General features: G+C 42.4%; 1 protein-coding gene across 3 annotated transcripts in view; it reads left to right on the top strand.

Annotated features, from left to right (window-relative positions):
* FNDC3A (fibronectin type III domain containing 3A) overlaps positions 1 to 24,462 on the top strand; it is a 209,224-nt gene that overhangs the window by 139,520 nt on the left and 45,242 nt on the right. For all 3 annotated transcript variants that reach the window (XM_054719803.1, XM_054719802.1, XM_008145575.3), the window contains 5 exons: positions 623 to 892; positions 1,293 to 1,351; positions 12,158 to 12,315; positions 14,762 to 14,821; positions 15,898 to 16,036. In XM_054719803.1, the coding sequence (XP_054575778.1) occupies positions 623 to 892; positions 1,293 to 1,351; positions 12,158 to 12,315; positions 14,762 to 14,821; positions 15,898 to 16,036 (686 nt within the window). The remainder of the gene's footprint in view (positions 1 to 622; positions 893 to 1,292; positions 1,352 to 12,157; positions 12,316 to 14,761; positions 14,822 to 15,897; positions 16,037 to 24,462) is intronic.

The following is a 24,462-nucleotide window of genomic DNA, read 5'->3' as shown; positions in this document are numbered from 1 at the left end:
CTCATTTCTTTTTGCTAACTCCTAAAACTTTATTTTTTAGTGATGATTTGCTTTTTTGAATCATAAGGGAATTTAAGTTGAGGCAGGTGGTGGTTTTCTTTTTACCTATTTTATGTTTGAAGTTAAAGGAGATGCTAAGAGTAATGGGTACAAAAGAATAAAAGAAAAAGAACTGTCCACAGCTCAATTCACGTCTTATTCCCCACCTATGATAATCATAGCATACCGCTATGCTATTTCTATGAAGAGTAACAATTGGGAAGAGGTGAAGGAAAGGAATGTCTCTGTAAACTTACTATATATATATATATATATATGTGTGTGTGTGTGTGTGTGTGTGTGTGTGTGTGTGTGTGTATGTATATGTATATATATATATGTGTGTATGTATGTATATGTGTGTGTGTGTGTGTGTGTGTGTGTGTGTGTGTGTAATCAAGTCATAAAGCTTGGTTCTGTCAGTTGAAGAAACAAATAGGTTTTGTTTTTTTGCAAAATTATTCTTTGAAATATTTTGTTTTATATAATTATGATAGATTTATTTCTGTTCTTTTCTCATTCCATAAATGTATTTGGAGAAAGTGACCTTGTAAATGTCTTTTTAATTTTTATTCTTTCCTAGATGCTCACTCTACACATGGAAGGTCCAACTTTAGAGATGAAAGATCTAGTAAAACTTATGAACGTTTGCAGAAAAAATTAAAAGATCGCCAAGGAACACAGAAAGATAAAATGATCAGTCCACCATCATCACCCCAGAAATGCCCTTCTCCCATAAGTGAACATAATGGACTTATAAAAGGGCAGAATGCTGGTGGGGTAAACACAGGATTAGCAAAGAACAAGTCAGGAAAAGGTAAAGGTGGTGCACAAATGGATACAGAAATCGAAGGTAACTATTTAAAATAACTCAGATATTCTTCTTGGTATTTAACTTAATAAAAGTATATTCTAACCTTTTGGTCATTTAGTCATGCTCCAAATGTCATGTTCTCTACAGAGAACAAGTATTTTTTACCACTGTGAATAAAAATATACTTTCTATTTGAAAATCTTATTGACTAGTTCATATAGAATTTATAGTGGTATTATAATTAGTAATCATGGTTAAAATGGAAATAGAAACTGAAGCAGAAGAATCCTGGAGAGCCACAAGCTACTAAGAATGAACTAAGGAGTAAAAGCTAGAAAGTAAAAATCTCAAATACTAACCTATTTTACAAGACATATGTGTGGGAGTGGGATGACTGCATTTAAGCCCATTTTTTAATTTTCAAAAAAATTTTTTTTAGAAAAAGATGAAGAAACTAAAGCCTTTGAAGCACTTCTTTCCAACATTGTCAAACCGGTGGTAAGTATTTTGTTTATTTTCTTTACATTTATATTTACTATGTTCATAGAGGATTTTGGTATATTTTGATTTAAGCCTTACTTAATACTTAATTCTATATGAAGAATATGAGGTCAATTATGAATCAATATGGGTCTGACATAAGGAGAGAAAAGTTATCAGTGAAGCAGAATATTCAAACAAGAATTCATTTTTTAAAAACAAGGATTTAGATATGCTATTGAAAATCATTTGGACCAGGCAAAGATCTAATAAAGAATGTGGATACAACTAATGGTCAAGCTTTTAAAAAACCATGTGATTTCCATATAAAATATATCCAAGTACCTCCAGATACAAAAATAGTTAAATAATATCAAACTGTAGAAGAAAATTAATATTCCTCAATCTTTTATAAGTGTAGGTGTATTAGAAGAAATCAACAAAGGGTATGTCAGCAAAATGGCTATATATAATTTTTCTGCATATTTTTAGATAGCCTAATAAAAATAATTTGCATCAGATATAAGAAAATTTGCATCAGATTAACAATAAGTGAAGTCCTCATAAAGTTATATTTTTTTAAACCCATTAAGACCCCAAAGACTTCTTCACTAGTAATTAAGAGAAATATAAATTTAACTTCTATGAAACTGTGTAGTCCGGTTTCTCAATAAAAAGCTATACAAACAAAAATGTGTGAACAACTATATGTTAACAAAGGACAACCTGAGCGAAATGGACAAATTCCTAAAAATATATAATCTTCCAAAACTGAATCAGGAAGAATCAGAAAACCTGAATAACAACTGATGAAATAGAAGTAGTAATCAGAAAACTCCCAGCAAACAAAAGCCTTGTTCTGGACAGCTTCACTGGAGAGTTTTACCAAACCTTCAAAGAACAACTAACACCTATCCTCCTCAGACTATTCAAAAAAATCCAAGTGGAAGGAACACTTCCATGCTCTTTTTATGAGGCCAGCATTATCCTAATTCCAAAACCAGATAAAGACACTACAGAGAAAGAGAATTGCAGGCCAATTACCTGATGAACACAGATGCTAAAATCCTGAACAAAATATTAGCAGAATGGATCCAGCAATATATTAAAAAGATCAGGCACCATGACCAAGTAGGATTTATTCTGGGGATGCAAGGCTATTGCAATATTTACAAATCAATGAATATGATACATAACATAAACAAATTAAAAGACAAAAATCACATGATCTTTCAATATGTGCAGAAAAATCATTCTACAAAATCCAGCACCCATTTTTGATAAAAACTCTCAGCAAAGTGGGAATAGAGGGATCATACCTCAACATAGTAAAAGCCATATATGACAAACCTACAGCCAACATCACACTCAATGGGCAAAAACTGAAACCATTTCCCCTAAGAACAGGAACAAGACAGGGATGTCTGCTTTCACCATTCTTATTCAACATAGTACTAGAAGTCCTAGCCACAGTGATCAGAAAAGAAGAAATAAAAGGCATCCAAATTGTAAAGGAGGAAGTAAAATTCTCATTATTCACAGATGACATGAATATTGTACATAGAAAACCTTAAAAACTCCACCAAAAAACTACTAGATTTAATAAATGAATATAGCAATGTAGCAGGATACAAAATTAACACCCAGAAATCAATGGCATTTTTATACACCAATAATGAATTATCAGAAAGAGAAACTAAAAATGCAATCCCATTACTATTGCAACAAAAAAATAAGATACTAAGGAATAAACTTAAGCAGGGAGATAAAAGATTTGTACTTCAAAAACTACAGGTCATTGAAAAAAGAGATAGAGGAAGATACAAACAAGTGGAAGAATATACCATGTTCATGGATTGGTAAAATCAACATCATTAAAATGGCCATAGTATCCAAAGCATTTTACAAATTCAATACAATCCTTATTAAAATACCAACAGCATATTTCACAGACCTAGAACAAATACTCCAAAAATTTATATGTAACCAAAAAAGACCCCAAATAGCCACAACAATCTTGAGAAAGAACTATGTTGGAGGAATCACAATACCAGATATCAAATTATACTACAAAGCCACTGTAATCAAAACAGCCTGGTATTGGCACAAGAACAGGTATATAGATCAATGGAACAGAACAGAAACCCCAGAAATCGACCCAAGCCATTACACTCAATATTTGATAAAGGAGGCAAGACCATACAATGGAGTTAAGACAGTCTCTTCAAGAAATGGTGTTGGGCAAAATTGGACACACAAATGCAAAAAAGTGAAACTAGACCACCAACTTACACCATTCGAAAGAATATACTCAAAATGGATAAAAGACTTAAGTGTAAGTTGTAAAACCATAAAAATTCTAAAGGAAACCATAGGCAGCAAAATCTCAGACACCTCCTGTAGCAATATGTTTGCCATACATCTCCTAGGGCAAAGGAAACTAAGATGAAAATAAACAAATTGGGCTACATCAAAATAAAAGAGTTTCTGCACAGCCAGAGAAACGATCAACAAAATGAAAAAGGAGCCCACTGTATGGTAGAACATATTTGGCAGTGATACATCTGATAAAGTGTTAATATCCAAAATATATAAGGAACTCCTACAACTTAACAAAAGGAAGACAATCCAGTTGAAAAATTCGCAAAGAACCTGAATAGATACTTCTCCAAAGTTGATACACAGATGGCTAAGAGACATGAAAAAATGCTCAAAGTCACTGATCATCAGAGAAATGCAAATTAAAAGGACAATGAGTTGTCACCTTACACCTGTCAGTATGGCTCCCATCAATAAATGACAAGTGCTGACGAGGATATGGAGAAAAGGGAACCCTAGTACACTGTGGAAAACAGTATTGAGTTTCCTCCAAAAATTAAATATGGAACTGTCATTTGACCCAATGATCCCACTTCTAGGAATATACCCTAAAAGACCCAAAACACCAATCAGAAAGAATATATGTACCCGTATGTTCATATCAGTGCAGTTTACAATAGCTAAGACTAACAGCCCAAGTGTCCATCAGTAAAGCTATAATAATAAAAGCATAATATGCAAATCGACCAAACAACCGAACAACAGAATGACCATCCGGACGAACTTCCGGACGACCACGCTATGACATGCACTGGTGCCAGGCCAGCTAAGGTAGGTGCAATGCTATTGGTCAAGGGACCCCTCCATGGCCCGACAATCGCCCCTCAGAGGGAGGCCCAGGCCACTTTCTGTGGGGCGATCGAAAGCGGGAGGCCCAGGCTACTGGCTGGTGGTACTGCGGCAGGTGGGCGGGGCCTCCCTCTGGGAGGCGACTGATCTGGTGGCCCTGTGATCGATTGCCCCACAGAGGGAGGCCCAGGCCAGCCAAGTGACCTGTTGCCCACAAAGGAAGGCAACACTTGCGGCGGGGAGTGGGGAGAGCAGTGCTGCACAGATGGCAAGCAGTGGCAGCGGTGGGGGCGAAGCCAGCTCCCGGCAGCTGGGGGAAGGAAAGCCCAGATAGGCCCTGATCACCAGCCAGACCTAGGGACCCTACCTGAGGGTCCCGGATTGCGAGAGGGCACAGGCCAGACTGAGGGACAGCCCCCCCCACCCACCCCCGTGCATGAATTTTGCACACCAGGCCTCTAGTGAATAGATAAAAAAGCTGTGGTACATTTACACCAAGGAATACTATGCAGCAATAAAAAAGAAGGATCTCTTACCCTTTGAGACAGCATGGAGGGACCTGGAGAGTGTTATGCTAAGTGAAATAAGCCAATAAGAGGACAAGTATCACATGATTTCACTCATATGTGGAATTTAATGAACAAAATATTTCCAGAGTCATAGAAGCATGGAACAGACTTAGGAATCTCAGAGAGAAGGTGGGAGTGGGTGGATGGGAAGAGATCAGCCTAAGAACTTGTATGCATATCTGCATAACCCATGGACACAGTCAGTAGGGTGGTGATGGCCTGGGTGGGAGGATCAAGGTGGGTTAGAAGAGGTCAATGGGGGGGGAAAAGGACCTATGTAATACTTTCATCACTACAGATTTTTTTAAAAAAGAAAAAAAAAATGTATGTTCCAGCACTAATATTAACAAAAATAAAACAAAGGAATGCATAGATAAATTAGAATGTTTTTACTGGCCAGAATGATAATAGCCACTTAAAAATATGGTTTTTACTCTGTCTGGTGTAGCTTGGTTGGTTGAGCGTGATCCCGGCACTGAAAGGTCACCAGTTCAATTCCTGGTCAGGGCACATGCCCAGGTTGAGGGTTTGGTCCCCTTTGTGAGGCAGCTGATCAATGTTTCTCTCTCACATTGATGTTTCTCTTTCTCCCCCCGCCACCCCCCCCCCAATTTCTCTAAAGTCACTAAAAATATATATATTTGTATATTTGAAGACTGCAAAAACTTAACAACAATGCTTTTGTAAGTAAAATGCTGGTGATCAAACTATTTGGACATTATGATTACAACCATATGAAGAAAAGCCTTTGAAAAAATTAGAGTCAGAGTAGAAGGGAAAACCAAAATATCACAGTAGTTGTTCATATTACTAGTCTTTTTCTTTTTCTCTTTTTTGTAAGAGTTACGTCTTCATTCCATTTGAAAAGCAGCTAACAAGTGCCAGTGACTAATTGAATCCCAATATTTTATAATTAATATGGTAAAATATGTAAGTAACACATAAATGTAGAGAGTAAAAATAAATTTCTTTTTACCCACTTGTCCAATTTAATCACGCTTAACAGTTTGGGATTCCTTCCAGTACTATTTCAGTTTATTTGTATGTGTCTGTCCAGCAAAATATAAATTTTTTCTTTTGTCTCTTTATGAAAAAAGGGTTATACTATACCTAATGCTTGTGGCAAGAACTGTTATGCCTTAGCAATCTTTCTATATTATTACATTATTCTTTGAAGAGCTACATAGTTATCCATGTAGTCAGTTCATCAAAATATTCATCACCATGACAGACAAAATATGTATTGAGCCCTTGCTATATGCCAACAAATATACAAATCATGTGAGGTTGTAAAAAATGCTACTACAGGGGGTGATCAGGCTGGCAGGCAGAAGTGGTTAGGGACAATCAGGAAGGCAGGCAGGCAAGCAGTTGGGAGCCAGCAGTCCTGGATTGTGAGAGGGATGTCCAACTGCCCGGTTAAGCCCGATCCTACCCTCGAGGGGTCCCAGATTGGAGAGGGTGCAGGCTGGGCTGAGGGACACCCTCCCCCCCGTGCACAAATTTCATTCACCGGGCAGTTGGACATCGCCAGCATTTTACTTACAAAAGCATTGTTGTTAAGTTTTTGCAGTCTTCAAATATACAAATATATATATTTTTAGTGACTTTAGAGAAATTGGGGGGGTGGCGGGGGAGAAATAGGGTGATATGATAAGTTACTGGGAAAGGGGGAGTTATTTAAATAAAACAATCAAGAAAGCTTTCTCTGAGCCTCTGAAGAGTTAGAAAAGTCACAAAAGTTGGAAGGAATAGGAAAGGGAGAGCAGGAATAAGCATGACAAGCTTGTCAGATAGAATGAACCATTATCATTTATTAAACACTGATAAAAGTATTTTTTGGTTTCCAAAAGAAAAAACTCTACCTATGCCCCCCCCCCCCTCCAAAAAAAATCCATGGTAAAATATTTTGTGCTAAGTTATCTAAAAAAATTCTTTGCTTGGACAAGGACAGTTGTTACTCTTAACACTTTCTCCACAAAGGATTACCTTTTCATTTTACCCAATTTTAGGAAGTTTCAGTAAGACAGTCACTAATCTAATAGGCTACTATGGTCATGTTTCTTCTGACAACCCTAAATATTAGATTTGGTTGCTATAATTTTATTTCCTTCTAATTTGTTCTCTCTTAAGAATTGAGCTGTATATATACATATAAATTAATGTAAACATATACAAAATTATTTCATAACTAGAGGCCCGGTGAATGAAATTTGTGCACGGGGGGGGAGGGTGTCCCTCAGCCCAGCCTGCACCCTCTCCAATCTGGGACCCCTCGAGGGTAGGATCGGGCTTAACCGGGCAGTTGGACATCCCTCTCACAATCCAGGACTGCTGGCTCCCAACTGCTTGCCTGCCTGCCTTCCTGATTGTCCCTAACCACTTCTGCCTGCCAGCCTGATCACCCCCTAACCACTCCGCTGCCAGCCTGGTTGATGCCTAACTGCTTCCCTGCCAGCCTGTTTGCCCCTAACTGCCCTCCCCTGCAGGCCTGGTCACCCCCAACTGCTCTCCCCTGCAGGCCTGGGTCCCCCCTAACTGCCCTTCCCTGCAGGCCCAGTCGCCCCCCACTTTTCTCCTCTGCTGGCCTGGTCACCCCTAACTGCCCTCCCCTGCAGGCTTGATCGCCCCCAACTGCTCTCCCTTGCAGGCCTGGTCCCTCCCAACTGCCCTCCCCTGCTGACCATCTTGAGTCCGCATGGGGGCAGGATCTTTGACCACATGGGGGCAGCCATCTTGTGTGTTGTAGTGATGGTCAATCTGCATATTACTCTTTTATTAGATAGGATAGAGGCCTGGTACACAGGTGGGGGCCGGCTGATTTGCCCTGAAGGGTGTCCCAGGTCAGGGTGGGGGTTCCCTTGGGGTGTGGGGCGGCCTGGGTGAGGGGCCTGTGGTGATTTGCAGGCTGGCCACGCCCCCCGGTGACCCAAGCAGAGGCCCTGGTATCTGGGATTTATTTATCTTCTATTGAAACTTTGTAGCCTGGAACGAAGCCAAGCTTCCTGTTTGCTCCTTGGTGGCACCCATTTCTGTTGGGATTTATCTTCTATAATTGAAACTTTGTAGCCTTAAGCTGAGGCCTGGGCCGGCCAGGGTGTACGGAAAGCTTGGCTTCCTCCATCGCCAGGGGCAACCCTAGCCTCCTGCTCTCTCCAGCTCCGTGGCTGCCGCCATTTCTGTTGGGATTTATCTTCTATAATTGAAACTTTGTGGCCTGGAGTGGAGGCCTCGGCCGGCCAGGGTGTGCAGAAAGCTTGGCTTCGTCCGTCACCAGGGAAACCCAAGCCTCCCTCCTGCTCTCTCAGTGGCTGCAGCCATCTTGGTTGGTGTTAATTTGCATACTCGCTCCTGATTGGCTGGTGGGCGTGGCTTGTGGGTGTAGTGGAGTGATGGTTAATTTGCATATTACTCTTTTATTAGATAGGATAATAGCTAACATAAGTTTCCTAGTGTCAGACTCTGTCCAAAGCACTTTGAATACACATATACATTACTTTCTTTAATTTCTACAACAACCCTCTACTGTTTTCCCTATCCTATCTAATAAAAGAGTAATATGCAAATTGTACCTCCGCTTCGCCCACAAGCCAATCAGGATCGAGTATGCAAATTAACCCAATCAAGATGGCTGCGGCCACGGAGTGAGCAGGAGGCTTGGGTTTCCCTGGCAATGGAGGAAGTCAAGCTTTCCGCCTGCCCTGGCCTGCCCTGCCTCCTCTCAAGGCTACAAAGTTTCAATTATAGATGATAAATAAATCCAAACAAAAATGGCTGTGGCCACAGAGCGAGCAGGAGACTTGGGTTTCCCCAGCGATAGAGGAAGCCAAACTTCCTGGCCTGCCCTGGCCTGCGCTCAAGGTTACAAAGTTTCAATTATAGAAGATAAATAAATCCCAGATACCAGGGCCTCCGCTTGGGTGGCCAGGGGCGTGGCTGGCCTGCAAACCACCCCAGGCCCCTGGCCCAGGCCGCCCCATGCCCCAAGGGAACCCCCACCCTGACCCCGAACACCCTTCAGGACAAATAAGCCAGTCCCCACCTGTGCATCAGGCCTCTATCCTATCTAATAAAAGAGTAATATGCAAATTGACTATCACTCCAACACACAAGATGGCTGCCACAAGATGGCCAGCAGGGGAGGGCAGTTGGGAGGGACCGGGCCTGCAAGGGAGGGCAGTTGTGGACGATCAGGCCAGCAGGGGAGGGCAATTGGGAGGGACCAGGCCTGCAAGGGAGAGCAGTTGGGGGCGATCAAGCCTGCAGGAGAGGGCAGTTAGGGTGTGACGAGGCCTGCAAGGGAGAGCAGTTGGGGGCGATCAGGCCTGCAGGGGAGGACAGTTAGGGGTGACCAGGCCAGCAGACGAGGGAAGTTGGGGGCGACCAGGCTTGCAGGGAAGGGCAGTTGGGGGGGACCCAGGTCTGTAGAGGAGGGCAGTTGGGGGGACCCAGGCCTGCAGGGGAGGACAGTTAGGGGTGACCAGGCCAGCAGACGAGGGAAGTTGGGGGCGACCAGGCTTGCAGGGAAGGGCAGTTGGGGGGGACCCAGGTCTGCAGGGGGAGGGCAGTTGGGGGGGACCAGGCCTGTAGAGGAGGGCAGTTGGGGGGACCCAGGCCTGCAGGGGAGGGCATTTGGGGGTGACCAGGCCTGCAGGGGAGGGCAGTTGGAGGGGACCAGGCATGAGGGAGGGCAGTTGGGGGGAACCAGGCCTGCAGGGGAGGGCAGTTAGGAGGGACCAGGCCTGCAGGGGAGGGCAGTTAGGGGCAATCAGGCTGGCAGGGGGATCAGTTAGGCATCAGTCAGGCTGGCAGGGGAGTGGTTAGGGGGTGATCAGGCTGGCAGGCAGAAGTGGTTAGAGGCAATCAGGAAGGCAGGCAGGCGAGCAGTTGGGAGCCAGCAATCCTGGGTTGTGAGAGGGATGTCCCAGATTGGAGAGGGTGCAGGCTGGGTTGAGGGACTCACCCTCCCACCCCACCCCCCGTGCACGAATTTCGTGCACCGGCCCTCTAGTTTTACAGATGAGGAAAGAGTAGGTTTAATAAGTAGTATTGAAGCTGAGATTGAAATTCAGGCTTTATTCTTCCAAGATCTAGATATACCCAAATTAGATTAGCTTTAAAAGTAATTAGATAGCCTTAATAGAATAATTTGAATGATATAATAACTAGTGCTAGAAGCATTTCTCATTATATAATACTAAAAGTATAATTTTTCAGGCACATAAAGCTTGAAACAATTTTTAAAAAGAGTTTCTTGCCCAATATTATGGGGAAGAGGTAATTTAAGCCCTATATCATAAAACATAAAGTAATGCTGACAGTTTTGTTTTGCTTTACTTTGTTTTAGGGTGGTTTTTTTTTTAACAGTTTGGGTAGCCATTCCTTTTTTTTTTTTTTTTAATATATTTTATTGATTTTTTACAGAGAGGAAGGGAGAGGGATAGAGAGCTAGAAACATCGATGAGAGAGAAACATCGACCAGCTGCCTCCTGCACACCCCCTACCGGGGATGTGCCCGCAACCAATGTACATGCCCTTGACCGGAATCGAACCTGGGACCTTTCAGTCCGCAGACCGACGCTCTATCCACTGAGCCAAACCGGTTTCGGCAATTCCTTTTTTATTAATCATTTAGAATACCAAATTAAATTTATTCATTCACTTAATCATTCCACAAATATGTGACTATTTACAAAATGCGAGATACTGTGCTAGAAGCTGTAGATAGAATGGAAAGCAAAAGGGAGGCATGGCCTCTGCCCTCAGAACTTAAGTCAATAGATGAAGCATCATGCAGTACATATAAAGCTATATCTATGAGTTGTCACAACAAAGAGAGTACTATAAGAATCTGTATATATAAAACCCTAGCCCTGACCGGTTTGGCTCAGTGGATAGAGCGTCGGCCTGCGGACTGAAGGGTCCCAGGTTCAATTCTGGTCAAGGGCATGTACCTTGATTGCAGGCACATCCCCAGTGGGGGATGTGCAGGAGGCAGCTGATAGGTGTTTCTCTCTCATCGGTGTTTCTAACTCTCTCTCCCTTCCTCTCTGAAAAAAATCAATAAAATATATTTTTAAAAAAAAAACAAAAAAACCCTAAGCAACCATCTGACTGGTAGCTATGATGTGCAATGACCACCAGGGGGCAGATGCTCAACGCAGGAGCTGCTGAGCTGTGATGACTTGGCAGTGGCGGTTCATGGGAGACACACCCGGAACCAGAAAGGAGGGAGCCTGATTCTGGCGTGTGTCACCCGAGAACCGCCCTCTCGCAATCCAGGACCCCTTGGGGGATGTCGGAGAGCCAGTTTTGGCCTGATTTCCCACAGGCCACGCCGAGGGGCCTCTAGTATGTAATAATAGGGGGAATAGACCTTGACAGGGATGTCGAACAAAGTTCCCTAAGGAAGGATGATTGAACTGAAATTTAAAGAGAAAGTAGTGGTCAGGCACTGTGGATAGTGGGAGAGTGTGGGGGTATTATTGCAAATAGCCAACATTTGAAAAGAACTGAAATGTGGCACATTTGAGGAACCAAAATCAAAGAAGAAAAGCTCAATCATGTGACTCAAATGTAGTGTATGAGGGAGAATATCAAGGTAGTCTCAGCCTTAGCTGTGCACTCGGGAGTTGAGTGATCTGGGATAAGTCACTTCACCTTTCTGAATCTTTTTCTTCTCCCATAAAATGGAATATGATGTTATTGTAGATCCTCACATGCTGGTGGATAAAAAGTGGCATCTTGTTTTAGTTAACATGTATTTAATTATGATGTAGTTACAAATAATTTCATATATTACCCATTTATATTTATGAATCTTTGGACAGTCCATGTCCTTTCCTCATTTTTCTCTTGAGTTTTTTGTCTTTTCCTTTTGGTCTTTAAACTTTTGTTTAACCCACCTGCCCATTCAGAACAAATTATATCTCATCTACAAATGAACAGATTTCTATTTGTAATCCATTGTATGTAAGTAGACACATGTATACATTTTATTTAATCTTGAAGCCCCATTAGATTTTTCACTGTTCATTGTGCATGTTACAGTTGTTTCCAAGAGCTTTTAAATATTGTGTTTCTGCAGGCCTCAGATATCCAGGCAAGGACAGTAATACTTACTTGGTCACCTCCTTCCAGCTTCATTAACGGCGAAACAGATGAGACTACTATACCAGAGCTCTATGGTTATGAAATTCTGGTCTCAAGTACTGGAAAAGATGGGAAATATAAAAGTGTATATGTGTAGGTATTTGTTATATCTTACTCCCTCCATTATATGAGTTATGGTTTATCATAAAGAGCTTAATACTACCTTTGTTCTACTTTTCTCTTTTCATGTTTTTATTTTAAACTATGAATTGAGCAGTGATAGTGATTTCAATGTAAATAGTTCAAATGCTGGCTGGTACACACAGTGAAAGCCCTTGCTTTCACTGACCAATTCAGCTTTTTTATTTTTCAGTAGGTTCCCTAACAGATGGTTCACTATTCACATTTTCCTGAAGCATAAATATAAATTGTAATATATAGAAGCCAGGACCAGAAATGAGAACTCTTAGATTACGACCTCATGAAATATGGTAATGCTCCTCTGAAGAGTTAGATTTAATTTTTATATGTATAAGTTCATGTCCTATTGCAAAATGAATTTAGTGCCATTATTCCTCATTTGTATGTTGGTTTATTAATAATCATATTTTGAAAACCTATCATAGTTCTCTTTTCTTACTACAAAGTGTATTTATTATATATCAGGTAGCCTTAGAAAGGGTCAGTGGCTAAAATTGTGACATTTTTGATTGACTAGTTATAAAATAAATTATTTTTCTGCTCTGCCGGTGTTGCTCAGTGGTTAAATGTTGACCTATGAACCAGGAGGTCACAGTTAGGGCACATGCCTGGATTGTAGGCTCGATCCCCAGTAAGGGTGTTTGGTGTGTGTTTGGGGGGGTGCACAGGAGGCAGCCTATCAATGAATCTCTCTCATCATTGTTGTTTCTATCTCTCTTCCTTTCTAAAATCATTAAAAATATATTTTTAAAAATAAAAAATTATTTTTCTGTCCTTATTCATATAGAAATTGCTTATTCTAATGAAAAAAATAGAGTAAAGTTGATTATTAGTTATAATTTAAGCACCAGAAAGATTGTAAATGAGGTTGGTTAGTCATTCAAATGATCATAATTAACACACAATACTGGATACATCAGCCTTTTTTGTGTCTTTTTTCCAAAAATAGCTAGTATAGGGAAGAAAGGAAAGTGAAATTACCCCAGTGATTATCATCTGGTAACATGAGATTATAAAAATGTTGTCTCCTATCTCTCTTGAGACTTCCTTGTGTTTATTCTATTAATTTTTCTTAAAAGAGACAAACCTACCTACTTTTATCCCTTTTTTACCCCCTATCTAAGGGGTAAATAGGTGATAAAGGACCATCAACATAAAGGGAGTTTTTGTGTGTTACTGGTTGTATAATTAGCTATCGTTGCTTTTTAAGAGGATTTACCTCCATTTGCAGCCTGACAAGAGAGAACAGGAGGGAAATAAGTCACTTCTTTTACCCTCCATCAATTAAGGTCTCTCTCTGAGGATGCTGCTGTAACTGTCCAATTCATTAAAATGCATTTTCACCAATGAGACCTGTTGTTTTTTTCTCATAATATTTACTGGTTTTCATTTGAGAAACAAGATAGCTGGAAAACAGGGAGGAGGGGATTGCAGAAGTCCAAAAAGTGGAGAGGAGAGAAACTTGGATGAAGGAAACAGCAGAGAACAGTGATTTTTTTTTTTTTTTTTAAGAAATAGAAAAGAGACTTGTTTGTTGGCTACATACCAAGTAATAGTTGTATGAAATGACTATTTTAAGAAGATGAGGACTGTTGTGTTTATAAAAATGTCATAGTGGCTATAGGAAATGCTTTACTTTAAATTATGATTATTGCTTTTTCTTATTTACTCATTAAACTGTAACATCCTGTATAATAAAAGGCAAATATGCAAATTGACCAAACGGTGGAATGACCAGTCGCTTTGATGTGCACTGACCACCAGAGGGCAGATGCTCAATGCAGTAGCTGCCCTCTGGTGGTCAGTGCACTCCCACAGGGGGAGCACCTCAGCCAGAAGGCCTGAGCCGGGCTCACAACTGGCGAGCCTCTCCCGCCTCCATGGCAGCACTAAGGATGTCCGACTGCCAGCCATCAGTTAGACATCCCCCAAGGGCTCCCAGACTGCGAGAGGGCACAGGCTGGGCTGAGGGACCCCCGCTGAGTGCACAAATTTTGTGCACGGGGCTTCTAGTTTTAAATAAAGTTCCATGTTATATTCTAATAAAATGCAATAGTGGCAGACTGCATGTAAAACTTTGGTAGTTTTTGTTTCAGTATTATATGTGTTATTTCTCATTTCAACTATGTGCGAAATGGATTTTTTAAATAATATAAAATGGTTCTATTTCTTGATTTGCTTACAATTATTTCTTAATTGTTTTATAGTAGTATTCAGGTACATACTTAAGTTTGGCACATATCCTAATTAAACAAATTCCATATTAGGGGAATTTGAATATGGTCACAGGTTGTAAAGTAAGCAGTAGAATTTTATAAATTACCTACAGTGTACATAATGCATATCCTCCAGAAATGCTTTATTTACCAGGCAATGAAATATTACCTTTTTTCCCCAGAGGAGAAGAAACAAGTGTCACTTTAAATGATCTCAAACCAGCTACGGAATACCATGCAAAGTAAGAAACCTCCTACATGTAGCTTTTCTATGATAGAACATAGGTAGTGTTATTTTTAATTATTTTCTTAAAAGTCTAGAATGTAATTTAATTATTCACTTTGTATTAAAAACATGGACTTTCATAGGGGTGTTTTGGCACAATTATTAATACTTTCCCACAAAAGTAGAACATTTTAACTAGGTTGTTATATTGAAGGATTAGTCACCCTGATTGTAGGATATAAGGATTGGAATGAATATACAGTTAATATATTATTATATGTCTACAATATCTAGTTTAGCACTAGAAATTGTCCCAGCTTTTGAAAATTTTATAAAACAGAATCAAATAATATGTGACTTATGTTTAGGTATTTGGAACAAGTTTCAGACATTAAAATTCTTACAATTTCACATTTAATTGGGGATAACTTAGAAACTGTTTTACTCTGCATAGGTCTTCCATTGTAATTTACCAAAATTATAAAATCTATGGACTTCCCTGGTTGGGACTGAGTAAAATGCATTTACTTAGTCATCTCCATTTTGAAAAAGAACATTTGTGGATTATTCCTACTAAATGATTAAATTAAATCTGCAGTTCTACTTCCTGTGGATAAACACAATGTATTGTCTAATCTAGTATTCTTCAAACTGGATTGCAGCCATTATTGGATCATGTAATTAATTTTGCACGTTATATTCAGCACTTAAAAAAATTAAATGTTATCAAATGGAATAGAAGAGTTTCAGTATATGTATTACTCTAGTTAAGGATATTGTTTCAGGACACTTGTTTTGCACATGTGTACACACAGTAGTTTTAGTGTGCCTGTGGATAATACATATTTTACAGACACAGTGATACCAAAATTTAAAATGTATTTTTTACTTTGGTTTGCAGTAAAAAAAGGTAAAAGCCACTAGTCTATCTTTTTTTTTTTTCTTTTTAATGGCCACCCTTTTAATGTGCATATTTTCTTAATAAACCATTTAGAGGGGAACTTTCTAATTTGCAAGTACTTAAAGGTGATGCTTTTGAAGGGCTGTTTGCAATGATTCTGCAGGATAAAACTATTTATTTTATCACCATAGAGTCCAGGCCGAATATAATTGTATAAAGGGAACTCCTTCAGAAACTGAAAGCTTTACCACCTTGAGCTGTGAACCTGACATACCTAATCCACCAAGGATAGCAAATCGGACGAAAAACTCTCTAACTTTGCAATGGAAGGTAAGAATATTCTCTGGAGTATTTCCAACTGGACATTTATTTCCTTTTTTTCCCCGAATAGTATTAAATTTCGATTATTTTTGGAGACAAAAAAATCTTTAAGCCAACCTGCTCTTTACATATCCTATATAATAAAAGCCTAATATGCTAAGTGTCCGGTCGTCTGGTCGGCCGTTCAACCAATCAAACCATAATACGCTAATGATATGCTAAGGCTGCTCAACCGCTCACTATGACATGCACTGACCACCAGGGGGCAGACAGTCGACTGGTAGACTAGTCGCTATGACGTGCACTGACCACCAGGGGGCAAACTCTCTGACCAGTAGGTTAGTTTGCTGCTGGGGTCCGGCTGATTGGGACCGAGCGAGACAGGCCGGACATGCCCTGGAGCCCTCCCGCGGTCCCTCCCTGGCTGGCCAACCTCCCGTGTCCCTCCCTGGCCCCTATCGTGCACCGGTGGGTTCCCTTGGCCTGGCCTGCGCCCTCTCGCAATCTGGGACCCCTCGGGGGATGGTGGAGAGCCGGATTTGGCCCAACGGCGGAACGACCGTTTGCTATGATGTGCACTGACCACCAGGGGCAGACGCTAAATGCAGGAGTTGCCCCCTGGTGGTCAGTATGATCCCACAGGGAGAGCACCACTCAGCCAGAAGTCAGGCTCATGGCTGGCGAGAGCCTCTCCCACCTCCGCGGCAGCACTAAGGATGTCCAATTGACAGCGTAGGCGGCCTAAGCCGTCAGTCAGACATCCCTCGAGAGCTCCTGGACTGAGAGAGGGCGCAGGCCGAGCTGAGGGACACCTCCCCAGTGCACGAATTTCGTACACCGGGCCTCTAGTCTATATATATAAAAAGCCACCAACCAGTCACTATGACACCCACTGCAGCCAGCAAACTGGCCCGATCGGGGGGTGGAGCCAGCCGGCCAACCTCTCGTGGCCCCTCCCCTCAGCTGTCCCTGACCCTGATCGGACTCTCTAACCCTGATCAAGGGCGGGATGACCAGCCAACCCCTCCATGGCCCTTCCCCCCAGCCAGCCCCACCCCCAATGGGCCACCCCACTCAGATCAGGGGCAAGGCCAGCTGGCCATTCACCCATGGCCCCTCCCCCAGGCTACTGGCCCCCAATCAGCCCCTGCACACCCCATTGGGGGCAAGGCCAGCTGGCCCACCACTCATAGTCCCTCCCCACGGCCAGCCCCACCCCCAATCAGCCCCCACCACCCTGATTGGCCCACAGCCCTTCCCCCCAGCCAGCTCTGCCCTTGATCGGCCCCCCCATACCAATCGGGAGTGAGGCTGGCCAGCCAACCTCCCACAGCCACTGACCCCCCCCCCGATCAGCACCCCCACCCCAATAGGGGGCGGAGCCGGACGGCCAACCTCCTGCAGCCCCTTCCCCAGGCTGGCCCCGCCCTCAATCGGCCATCACCCCAATCATCCCGCAGCCCCTCCCCCAAGGCAGCTCCACCCCCAATCGACCCCCCACTCTAATCAGGGGCAGGGCCAGCCGGCCAACCACCCATGGCCCCTCCCCCTGGCTGCTGGCCCCAATCGGTGCCGCCCACCCCATTGGGGGTCGGGCCCACCAGCCAATTGCCCACAGCCCCTCCCTCCAGCCAGCCTGGCCCTGATTGGGCCCCAATCAGGGTGGGCCAGCCGGCCAATCTCCCGCCATCTCCTCTTCCCGACAGGCCTGGCCCCAATCCACCCCCATTGGGGCCCGGCCGGCCGGACCCCACCCGTGTATGAATTCATGCCCTGGGCCTCTAGTCTATATCCTGTATAATAAAGATGTAATATGCAAATTGACCCTCATGCCATAACGCCATCACAAGATGGTGGCGCACACAGCGGGGCCAGGGCAGCAGGAGTGAGGCCGCGTCTCACACGATTTCACACAACGGGTTACTGGTCCTATCTAATAAAAGAGCAATATGCAAATTAACCATCACTCTGCTATACCCACAAGCCACGCCCACCAGCCAATCAGGAGCAAGTATGCAAATAAACCCAACCAAGATGGCTGCAGCCATGGAGAGAGCAGGAGGGAGGCTTGGGTTTCCCCAGCGATGGAGGAAGCCAAACTTGCCACACACCCTGGCTGGCCCAGGCCTCCGCTTAAGGCTACAAAGTTTCAATTATAGAAGATAAATAAATCCCAACAGAAATGGCTGCCGCCACGGAGCAAGCAGAAGGCTTAGCTCCACTCCAGGCTACAAAGTTTCAATTGTAGAAGATAAATAAATCCCAGATACCAGGGCCTCTCCTTGGGTCACCAGGGGGGCATGGCCAGCCTGCAAACCACCACAGGCCCCTCGCCCAGGCCGCCCCTCGCCCCAAGGGAACCCCCACCCTGATCCGGGCCACCCTTCAGGGCAAATCAGCTGGCCCCCACCCATGCACCAGGCCTCTATCCTATCTAATAAAAGAGTAATATGCAGATTGACCATCACTCCAACACACAAGATGGCTGCGCCCATGTGGTCAAAGAACCTGCCCCCTTGTGAACAGAAGATGGCCACCACAAGATGGTCAGCAGGGGAGGTCAGTTGGGAGGGACCAGGCCTGCAAGGGAGGGCAATTGGGGCGATCAAGCCTGCAGGGGAGGGCAGTTAGGGGTGACCAGGCCAGCAAAGGAGGGAAGTTGGGAGCAACTGGACCTGCAAGGAAGGGCAGTTGGGGGGAACCCAGGCCTGCAGGAGAGAGCAGTTGTGGGGGACAGGGAACCGGGAGTGGGTGTTGGCAGACGCAGCCCCTTTCCCAGGGGGGCCGGGGCCGGCTCCCTCCTTGGGGCTGGCAGCCAACCTCCTGTGGTACCTTCCTCCCTCGCCCCCCCACCCCCCGTGCACAAATTCATGCACCAGGCCTCTAGTATTAAATAAGAATTTGTTTCTTATATCTTAAAATAATGCTGTTATTGGTTTTCCTTACTATATATAAATATAGCTAGAAAAGATTGATTTATAATTCAATTATAAATTATAGAGTTCTTCCTATATTGGACATGTAATAACATTAAGTGTTGCAACAGTTATACTCAAGTTCATTACTCCTTTTTATATTTTGTAATGTTGCCTTTATATCCTGAATTTTATCCTAAATGAGATTCATAACTAGACTCATAGCTTAGAAAATACCAATATGAAAAATTTTTTAAATAAAATATCAATATGGTGCCTTAAAAGAGGAATAAAATTATTTTTAATAGAATATTCATTTCAATATAAAAAATGTTTGGACCTAGCTACACAACATATAATGAAGTAGAGGAATACAATTATTTTTAATAGAATAATATTCATTTCAATATAAAAAAATGTTTGGACCTAGCTACACAACATGTAATGAAGTAGACAGACACTATAAATAGAATTGGTAATTCAAACACCACAGACAGCATTGTCATGGGTGACATGATTTTCTGACATAATATATAGGTCTTGGGAAATTTCTGAGCAAAATTAAGTATAGTCTCTTTTAAATTGCATAGTAATTGCATTTTGGGAAAATTCAGTAACTCTTAAAACTGTATAAACACATTGTAAAATGGAATTAGGTTCTAGGCTTTGATAATTATAAACAGATATTTCACCTACATAGCTATCAAGTAGGACCTCCTAAAGTCCATCCTAGAGGGGGAGAACAATTCTTTATTGTACTGATTGTCCCACACTCTGCAGGACTGTTAGCTTCTTGATCCAACCCCTCTATTAATAAGCTCCTCTACCCATTATTATTGTGATGGTTAGAAGCATCTCCCACAAAATTACAAAACATTCCCTAAAAGGAGTACCACCTCTGTTAGCAACTCAACTTTGCAGAGTGCCCTTTAAAACTCAGGACTAGCTTTCTTTGTGAAAACTTTTGAATATTTGGAGCTTACTAGTTGTTTGGAATTTGTTATTCCCCAGTTCTTTATAGGATATTAGATGCTTTGTATAGTTAAAAACTGTTAGCACATGTAAATCAGACAAGTATGATTAATTTTATTTCATGTCACTTAGAGTAATGTTTTATTTATAAACTAGTGACCCCCTGCACAGATTCATGCACATTGAAAGGAAATTAATTAGAAGGTGACTGGCGGGGCGGGACTGGGTGAAAAGGGCCGGACATGCCCTGTAGCCAACCTCCCATGATCCCTCCCCGGCCAGCCGCACCTGGGGTGGCGCCTTGGCTCGAAAGGCTTCTGCGGAGTGAGCGGGGTCCCTCCGGCGGGTGAGTTCCCTTGGCCTGTCCTGCGGGGATCGGGCCAAAACCAGCTCTCCAACATCCCCTGAGGGGTCCCAGAGTGCTAAAGGGCACTCTGCAAAGTTGCTGTCATACAGGGTGTGGAACACAAACTCAGGTGTGCAGTAAACCAGATTTGGGGTCAACAGTGCCCCAGCAACAACATAACCCACGGCCGAAAGTGGAATTGCGCAGCCGTGCGAGGAATCGGGCTCCCTCCTCTCTGGTTTCGGGGTGTGTCATCTGAGAACTGCCGCTGCCAAGTCACTGCAGCTCAGCAGCTCCTGCATTGAGCGTCTGCCTCCTGGTGGTCAGTGCACATCATAGTGACCGGTCAGATGGTCAGCCACTTAGCATATTAGTCTCTTATATATATAGATATGTTAAGGCCCTTTCCTTGGGTAGGGCAAATGGGGTAGCAGTCCAGTGCTCTTCATGTAGGTTGGGATTTCTCTAGCGTACTCTATACTGATGATAGTCACAATTGAATTTTGAAATTTTTGTCTTGAACAATATCTCAGGTGTCCTGTACAAGAGGTAAACAGTGCTACCTCTTAGTTGCCCACACAGATTGCCCAGCTTGTGCACTTCTAGAAATGGCCCATTATATATACACTAGAGGTCTGGTGCATGAAATTCATGCATGGGGGGGGGTTGTCCCTTAGCCCAGCCTGCACCCTCTCCAATCTGGGACCCCTTGAGGGATGTCTGACTACCCGTTTAGGCCTGATCCTACTGGGCAGTCAGACATCCCTCTCACAATCCAGAACTGCTGGCTCCCAACTGTTCGCCTGCCTGCCTTCCTGATTGCCCCTAACTGCTTCTGCCTGCAAGCCTGATTGATGCCTAACTGCTCCCCTGCCAGCCTGATTTCCCCTAACTGCCCTCTCCTGCAGCCTGGTCCCTCCCAACTGCCCTCCCCTGCTGGTCATCTTGTGGCAGCCATCTTGTGTCCACATGGGGGCAGCCGTCTTTGACCACATGGGGGCAGCCATTTTGTGTGTTGGAGTGACAGTCAATTTGCATATTACTGTTTTATTAGAGAGGATTATACACACACACACACACAGAGCAATCAGCATGATTGTGGAGATAGGTATTATTGTTATTGGTAATAGTGTTGTATGCAGTTATGTGCCACCTAATGATATTTCGGTCAATGACAGACTGCATGTATAGCAGTGGTCAAAATAATATGATAATGGAGCTGGAAAAATGACTATCTTCTAGTGAAGCCTTAGCTGTCATGAGGTTGTAGCGCAATGCATTACTCACGTGTTTCTAGTGATCCTGGTATAAACAAACCTATTGCACTGTACAGTACATAATACTTGTTAATGATAATAAATGACTATGTTACTGATTTAGGTATTTGCTATACTTTTTATTGTTATTCTAGAGTGTACTCTTTCTACTTATTAAAAAGAAAAGTTTGCGATAAAACAGTATGCCTAATACAGCTCATGTATGTTTACAATGTCTCTTGATTGCATCATTTTCTCTTGTGCTTCATTTTAATCACCAATTGTTTTATACAGTAACATGCTGTACAGGCTAATAGCCTAGGAACAATAGGCTGTACCATATAGCCTAAGTATGTCATAGACTCTACCATTTAGATTTGGGTAAGATGTTTGTACAGTGACGAAATCACCTAACAAAGAATTTCTCAGAACATATCCCCATTGTTGAGCAGTGCATAACTGTACCTCAGAGTTGTTGGGCAGATTATCAGATAATATCTGTATAGCCTGTAGCACAATGCCTGGAACATAATAAGCACAATAACTTTTTTTTTTTTCATTTTAAGTTTGAAGAAAACTAGATTAGTGACTTAAATATCGAATCTTTTGACTCCGCTGCCTCATTTAATCTAAAAACATGACTGTGAAGCTTATCATGGTATGAGAACAGTGGCATTCATTAGCAGTTGAGAGAAGTTCTTTATTAACTGACATTGTTTAAAATTGCTAGTGCATGGTGATGATAAAAAGTTGACTGAAGTTGGTTGTTAACTCTGTTGTTAGTGCTGGAATACTTCTGGGTAAGAACACTGATTTTGTGTCAGATAGAACAAATTCAGTTCCACTCCACTCTTAGTGACTGTGATCTGGGATAACTTATTTGGGCTCTTTAAAGCCTCCTTTCTTTAATACAGTTGGATAATAGTACTTTGTAGAGTTGATGCATTAAATGAGATAAGGTAAAAACACTTTATATATAATAGTTTCCCCCTTAACTCACAGAAAAGCTGGAGGATAGGTCACAGGTCATTCATGGTGGACATTTTCACAGCCTCACAAAGAAATAGAAAAAAATAAGTAAATGTGAGACCTTAATAATTAAATTAGAACAATCTGGAGTCATTTACTATAGAGAAATGTATTTTTATACCACTCACTTCCTGCTGAGACTTGCAATCTTACCTACCTTTGGATTTGCTCTCCTGCTACGTAAGAGTTGGCATTTCCCAAGGATTCTTCCTCTACCCTTTCTCCATACAGTCACGTTTAACTGTCACTGCTATGCCAGTCATTGAGCTATTCCTGTAACTTACATAGAAAATTTAGGTCATGCTAACTAGTTAAAAATTACACTTTAAAAAATTTTTAAACACAAGATCTATTTTAGCATTTAACAAATAATTTGGAACTCCGTGTTATAAAAATTGAGTTAAAAACTCGACAATCCTTGATTGCTGTCTTACATCGTAGTTGGCAATATTACATAAAAACTGGATAGAGTCCAGAAAATTATCGACCTTCACTGGAGAACCATTTAAAAAACTAAGAATGTTTTCCCCTTGGAAAATTCTCTTTTTTTATTTTTTATTAAATTTATTGGGGTGACATTATTTAATCCTATGTAATAAAAGAGTAATATGCAAATTATCATCACTCCAACACACAAGATGGCCGCCACAAGATGGCTAGCAGGGGAGGGCTGTTGGGAGGGACCAGGTCTGCAAGAGAGAGCAGTTGTGGGCGATCAGGCCAGCAGGGGAGGGCAGTTGGGAGGGACCAGGCCTGCAAGGAAGGGCAGTTGGGGGCAATCAAGTCTGCAGGGAAGGTCAGTTAGGGGTGACCAGGCCTTCAGGGGAGGGCAGTTAGGAGCAATCAGGCTGGCAGGGGAGTGGTTAAGGGGTGATCAGGCTGGCAGGCAGAAGCAGTTAGGGGCAATCAGGAAGGCAGGCAGGCGAGCAGTTGGGAGCCAGCAGTCCTGGATTGTGAGAGGGATGTCCGGCTGCCCGTTTAGGCCCGATCCTAATGGGATCGGGCCTAAACGGGCAGTCGGACATCCCTTGAGGGGTCCCAGATTGGAGAGGGTGCAGGTTGGGCTGAGGGGCACAGCTCCCCTCCCCCCATGCATGAATTTCGTGCACTGGGCCTCTAGTAAAATTAATATAGGTTTCAGGTGTACAATTATATGATACATCATGTGTAGATTATTTAACTTTGATAAGAGTCTTAGAGTCAATTGTGTTCAAATAGATGAAATTTCATTATAAGGACTGTAATGATTACTTGTTCTGAATCTAAGTGAGTACTAAAAAGGAAATAGGTTGAAATTATAGAAAGAAAATTCAGCAATGGTAATAAATTATCTAACACTACAACTCAAAGAGTTAGAGAGTGACAAGAAAAGCCCAGCGTAAGCAGAAGGAAGGAAGGAATAAAGATCAGAGAGGAGATAAACGACAGAAACCAAAAAAAAAAAAAAAATACAAAAGATCAACAAAACCAAGAGCTGGTTCTTTGAAAGGATAAACAAGATTGATGAATCTCTAGCCAGGCTCACCAAGAAGCAGAGAGAGAGGACCCAAATCAACAAAATCAGAAATGAAAGAGGTGAAGTAACACCCAATCCCACAGAAATACAAACGATTATGAAAAAATACTACGAACAACTCTATTCCAACAAAATGGACATCCTAGATGAAATGGACATATTCTTAGAACAATACAAGCTCCCAAAACTCAACCAAGAAGAATAAAAAAACCTGAATAGGCCGATAACTACTGAAGAAATTGAAACAGCGATCAAAAATCTTCCAGCAAACTAAAGCCCTGGTCCAGACAGCTTTACAGGGGAGTTCTACCAAGCATTCAAAGAAGAACTAAAACCTATCCTCCTCATACTATTCCAAACAATTCAAGAGGAAGGCACAATTCCAAGCTCTTCCTATGAAG

The sequence above is a fragment of the Eptesicus fuscus genome, chromosome 8 (genome assembly GCF_027574615.1).
Source record: "Eptesicus fuscus isolate TK198812 chromosome 8, DD_ASM_mEF_20220401, whole genome shotgun sequence".
Lineage (NCBI taxonomy): Eukaryota > Metazoa > Chordata > Mammalia > Chiroptera > Vespertilionidae > Eptesicus > Eptesicus fuscus.
This window is presented reverse-complemented; position numbering and strand designations above follow the sequence as displayed.